Source organism: Sinocyclocheilus anshuiensis, unplaced genomic scaffold, assembly GCF_001515605.1.
Source record: "Sinocyclocheilus anshuiensis isolate Anshui unplaced genomic scaffold, SAMN03320099.WGS_v1.1 scaffold747, whole genome shotgun sequence".
Taxonomy (NCBI): Eukaryota; Metazoa; Chordata; class Actinopteri; order Cypriniformes; family Cyprinidae; genus Sinocyclocheilus; species Sinocyclocheilus anshuiensis.
In genome coordinates this window covers 555,916-561,359 of record NW_015548225.1, presented here as the reverse complement: position 1 = coordinate 561,359, position 5,444 = coordinate 555,916, and the positions used below count along the sequence as shown (strand labels likewise).

The following is a 5,444-nucleotide window of genomic DNA, read 5'->3' as shown; positions in this document are numbered from 1 at the left end:
TTTTTTTTTTTTTTTTTTTTGGAGGGGCAAAATTATTTAGTTAAGAAACTGTTTAGCACTTTATTTTCGGAAAAAGTCTCGTACATTCTAAAAGTCCAGTGATTTACAAATATTGTGCGATTCGGTTCGAATGAACGGTTCGAAAGAACGACTCGTTCACGATTCGAACATCGCTAGTGGATGGTGCGGAAGGAGCAGCAAAGAGAGCGCAGTCTCCAGGAGGGCTTCGGCAGACCGTTAGGCTGTTCACATCGTCTTCAGACATGGCAAAGGAAGGGACTGAGATTGCTGAAGAGACCGAGCAAATGATAGACCAGAAGGAGCCGGATAATCCCGTTTGTGCGGTTGTAGATTCAAAAGAAATGCGGGCTGTGCTGCTCACGGGCTTTGGTGGTATAAACAAACTCAAAGTCACCAAGAAACCAATGCCAGAGCCTCAAGGAGGAGAAGTCAAAATTCGCGTGAAAGCATGGTAAATATTTCATCTTAAATAGTCTTTTATTTAATCTTTTTCAACATGCGTAAGAGACTTCGCGCGACTGGCAACAGCAGCAACATGTTGCCGCAAGAAGAGCAGGTGTCTTCATAATATCAATAATTTTATTTGGGGTTCAAAACCGTTCATGATATGAATGTTGGTGGTTTTGGAGGTTAGATGCTTAATCAGAAAAAATAATCCGTACCTGTTTTGTTGATTCCTCTGCGGAGCTCAGCATCCACTTCAGAGATTTCAAACCATATGCTGTGAAAGGATATACTTTTGAATGTTTACTTATGACTATTAAATTATTGAAACAAAACATTTAACAGTTCTGTGTCACATTTAGGAATAATATCTGCTAACAGATCCTCATCTAGTTGGTTCTTGATGTGCTTGACTGCTCTTGGGACATTTAAACTTTAGTACACTCTAAAAAATGCTGGGTTAAATACAACCCAGTGCTGGGTAAAATAGGGACAAACCCAGCAATTGGGTTGTTTTGACCCAGCGGTTGGGTTACTACCCAGAAGGGTGGGTTAAACATTTAACCCAACCGCTGGGTCAAAACAGCCCAATTGCTGGGTTTGTCCCTATTTTACCCAGCACTGGGTTGTATTTAACCCAGCATTTTTTAGAGTGTAATATCGCGTAAATACTTGGAATAACGCCTATTATATATATAATATAAAATTGTTATTGTGTATTGTGAACTTGATCAAATTTGGAGTATTTCAGAATACTTTCTGATTTATGATTGAAATGAACTAGAATTAAGTATTAGCTACATTATCTTTTAATTTTACAGTGGGCTGAACTTTCTTGATCTAATGGTGCGTCAAGGAAATATTGATAATCCTCCAAAAACGCCTCTTGTGCCTGGATTTGAGTGTTCTGGGATTGTAGAGTCTGTGGGAGAAAACACCAAAGGCTTTGAGGTATGCGCAGAAATGTTTTTAACGCTGATGTGTTGTGGTTGTGTACTTATTCAGGAAGCGGTTAGTACTTTTCTAAGTTTTCATAAAAATGTTCAACTGGAAAAAAAAATGTCCTGGTTTTATATGCTTCCGAAATCAGTCCTTTCAGTCTGGTACTGAGTTTGCTTTATAGAGGTGAAAGAAATAGTTCACCCATATATGAAATTTTCCATCCAAGATATAGATGAGTTTCTTCATTGGGTCACTTGCTCACCAGTATATCTATTGCAGGAATGGGTGCCGTCAGAATGAGACCTGATAAAAACATCACAATAATGCACAAGTAATCCACACGACTCCAGACCACCAGTTAATGCCTTGTAAAGCAGAAAGCCCTGTGTTTTTTTTTTTGTTTTTTTTAGAAACAAATCCAGTGTTTTAATTATAAACTTTTGCTTCTGGCCAAAATAATTGAGGCCATAATCCATTAAAAAACACATTCCTCCAGTGAAAATGGAAAAAGTCCGTCCCCTGTTGTCCTCTCACATCATATTTGTTTAGAACTGTTTTGGACGGTTTATGCTTCTAAACGGTGTTTGATCTTTGCATATTTCTACCCTCACTTTATCAGACGATGCAACCTTTTCTCTGGAGAAAGCAATATAATAGATAGAGGATGTATGTATTTTAGCTGGAAGCAAGGTTTGGAATAAAAAATGTTTTAATGATGAATTTGTTTATTACAAACACACAGCTTTTCACTTCACAAGATGATAATTGATGAGCTTGGTTCGTGTGGATTACTTGCAATTTTTTTAGCAGCAGTTTGAACTCTCATTCTGACGGCACCCATTCACTGCAGAGGATCCATCGGTGAGCAAGTGATGCAATGCTACATTTCTCCAAATCAATGAAAAAATAAACTCATCTGCATCTTGGACGGCCTGAGGTTGAGTAAATTGTACGCATATTCTTATTTTGGATGAACTGTTCCTTTAAGGACCATGTTTTGCCTCATTTCAGATAGGTGACAGAGTGATGGCCTTTGTAAACTACAATGCTTGGGCAGAGGTGGTGTGCACACCGTTGGATTTCGTGCATAAGATCCCAGACGACATGACATTCCCAGAGGCGGCTGCCTTCTCTATGAACTTTGTGGCTGCCTACATGATGCTGTTTGAAGTGGCCAATCTCCGGGAGGGGATGTCTGTATTAGTTCACTCCGCAGGAGGTGCGGTGGTAAGTCTGTAGCTTTGAAAAGGTTTAGTAAAGAAACTTTGATGTCGCAGATATTAAAGTTATGTTTATTTTAGCTTATAGAAAAATGGGGATTTGGACACAAACATATAATCTGATCCCATACTGATATTCAGCTTTCCAAGCTTAACAATATGGCTTTTGGTGGAATATGATCAAAATGAGTTTCTCTTTTTCCATATTAGGGTCAAGCAGTCGCTCAACTTTGTTCCACTGTCCCAAATGTCACTGTGTTTGGGACCGCCTCACCCTTCAAGCACGAAGCCATAAAGCATTCAGTCACTCATCTGTTTGACAGAAACATCGACTACGTTCCGGAAGTTAAGAAGTAAGCACAAACACTGTTGTTGTTGTTGTTGTTATGCGAGTAAGTAAATGAGCACAGAGAAGCGGGATTAGTTAGATGATGAGAATATAAAAATGAGTCATACTGGGAGGCCAGTGCAAGTCTGAGATTCAGACGTCACCAGTACTTCCTCTAGACTTGCGTGGCTCCAGTCCCCATGGCAACACCCAGCAGATGGGAAAGTAGTGTGTTGTAGTATGGGGAGGGGCAAATGTACGTCCTTCTGATCAACCACACAAAGCCAGAAAATGTGCAGCAACTGACTCATTCAGAGCCAGCCGCAACAAATTTGAGTGAACTTTATTTTGTAGAAGATTTAAGGGCGGGTGTCTAAAAGTTCCTATGGTGGATCTCATTTGTAATGCATCTTTTGTTCATTTTGTATTGGTTACTTTTACAAAACAAAGTACTGTAGCAAGACCATGGTGCAGTAATGGTAAAAACATCATGGTAATTCTAAAATACAAAACAGCAACAACAACATTTTCTTGGTTTATGTCTAGAATGATAGTACTTGGTACTTTTTTTTGTTATTCTAACAAAATATGTATTTTATTGAAGTGATTTAATGCATGTTTATGTTCAGACTAAGCCAGAAAATGTGCAGCAACTGATTCAGTCAGAGCCAACTGCAACAAATTTGAGGAAACACTTTTTTGTAGATTTATGGACTGTTGTCTAACGTTTCCTATGGTGGATCTCTAAAGCATGTTTTCTCTATTTTTATTGGTTTCCCTTACAAAAAAGTTATTATGGCAAGACCATGGTAATTCTAAAATACACAACATAGTTTGGTTGAAGTCTTGAATGGTAGTACTTGATGCTTTGTGTTAGTTTTATTTTAACAAAATATATGTTTTATTGAAGTGATTTGAGCTTGGTGCATGTTTTTGGTCGAACAAAGCCAGAAAATGTGCAGAAACTGACACATTCAGAGCTAGCCGCAACAAATTTGAGGAAATGTTTTAATATTATTATTAACATTTTTAATATTTAGGTGCTTTTGTCTAACAATTCCTATGGTGGATTTCATTTGTAAACAATATATTACTACCTTGGTTTATATTTAGAAAACTATGGTAGTATTTGGTATTTTTGTGTTATTTTAACAAAGTATGTTTTATTGAAGTGATTTGATCTTGCTGCATGTTTATGTTCAAACTAATTCACGTAAATTGAGTATGAGAGAGGAGATTAGCACTCTTTTCATCTCTGTGGTTCCACATTCCAGTCAGGATCAGGGGCAAAGCAAAATTAAATTGGACTCAAGTTGGTCTCGCTTCCACAAAAGGCAGGACCCCGGGCATCACAAGACCTCCTAATGGTTAAGCTTTGTAGGCGGTCCAAGAACCATGAAGACAGGAACGCATTAGAGCCCAATGTTTATAAAGACATACCTCTCATTCCTTATCAGCTGAGACACTGAACAATATTCAATATTAGCGTATTATTAATATTCCAAATTTTCAGAGGCCCCCATTTAAGCAGCCTACCAGTGCTTGGAGCAGCAATATGGTTAATGATGTCTCTTTTCTTATGCAGGATATCTCCAGATGGAGTAGATATTGTACTGGACTGTTTGTGTGGGGAGAACACAGGAAAAGGCCTAACTTTGCTCAAGCCCATGGGAACGTACATTCTCTATGGTTGGTACAAACAGATGGAAGAGCATTTACATAATACTGAAATTAATTAAACATTTCAAAGATGTGAAAAAAATGCACACAAAATGAAAAATCAGTATGACTTTCTGTCTTCCGTGGACCACAATTTTGAAGAATGTTCTTGCAGTTCTTTAGCTTATGAGAAGCATTCAGTGACCAGAAGCTATAAAGCTTCAGAAACGACAAAAAAGTAGGTAGCAACACTTTAGAATAGAGACCACATATTCACTATTAACTAAGATTTTTCCCTTAATAAACTCCTAATTTGCTGCTTATTAATAGTTAGTAAGGTAGTTGTTAAGTTTAGGTATGGGGTGGATTAAAGGGTTAGTTCACCCAAAAATTAAAATGAGGCTGCGTTTTACTCACCCCCGAGGCATCCTAGGTGTATATGACTTTCTTCTTTCAGACGAATCCAGTCGGAGTTATATTAAAAATTGTCTTTGATCTTTCAAGCTGTTTCATGGCACTCAGCGGGTGTTGCATTGCTTCAGTCCAAAAGAAGTTAAATAAAAAGCGCCCATCCATAAAAAAAAGTGTCTCACACGGCTCCGGGGGGTGAACAAAGGCCTTCTGTAGCGAATCGATGCGTTTTTGTAAGAAAAATATCCATATTAAAAACGTAATAATCACTTGAATCTAGCTTGCGCTCACCAATGATGACAGAACTTTCACTGTCATGCTCCCGGAACTGCTTCTGTGTACAACTGTTGGCGCAAGCTACATTAAAGTGATTATTACGTTTTAAATATGGATATTTTTCTTACAAAAACGCATCGATT

At 38.0% G+C, this 5,444-nt stretch overlaps 1 protein-coding gene across 1 annotated transcript; it reads left to right on the top strand.

The window, feature by feature from the left end:
• The first annotated feature begins 170 nt into the window (after positions 1-170).
• On the top strand, positions 171-3,222 carry vat1l (vesicle amine transport 1-like). The gene is made up of 4 exons (XM_016441398.1): positions 171-472; positions 1,287-1,416; positions 2,419-2,634; positions 2,838-3,222. The coding sequence occupies exons 1-4, from the start codon at positions 264-266 to the stop codon at positions 2,982-2,984; spliced, it is 702 nt and encodes a 233-aa protein (XP_016296884.1). The 5' UTR covers positions 171-263; the 3' UTR covers positions 2,985-3,222.
• The last annotated feature ends 2,222 nt before the right edge of the window (positions 3,223-5,444 follow it).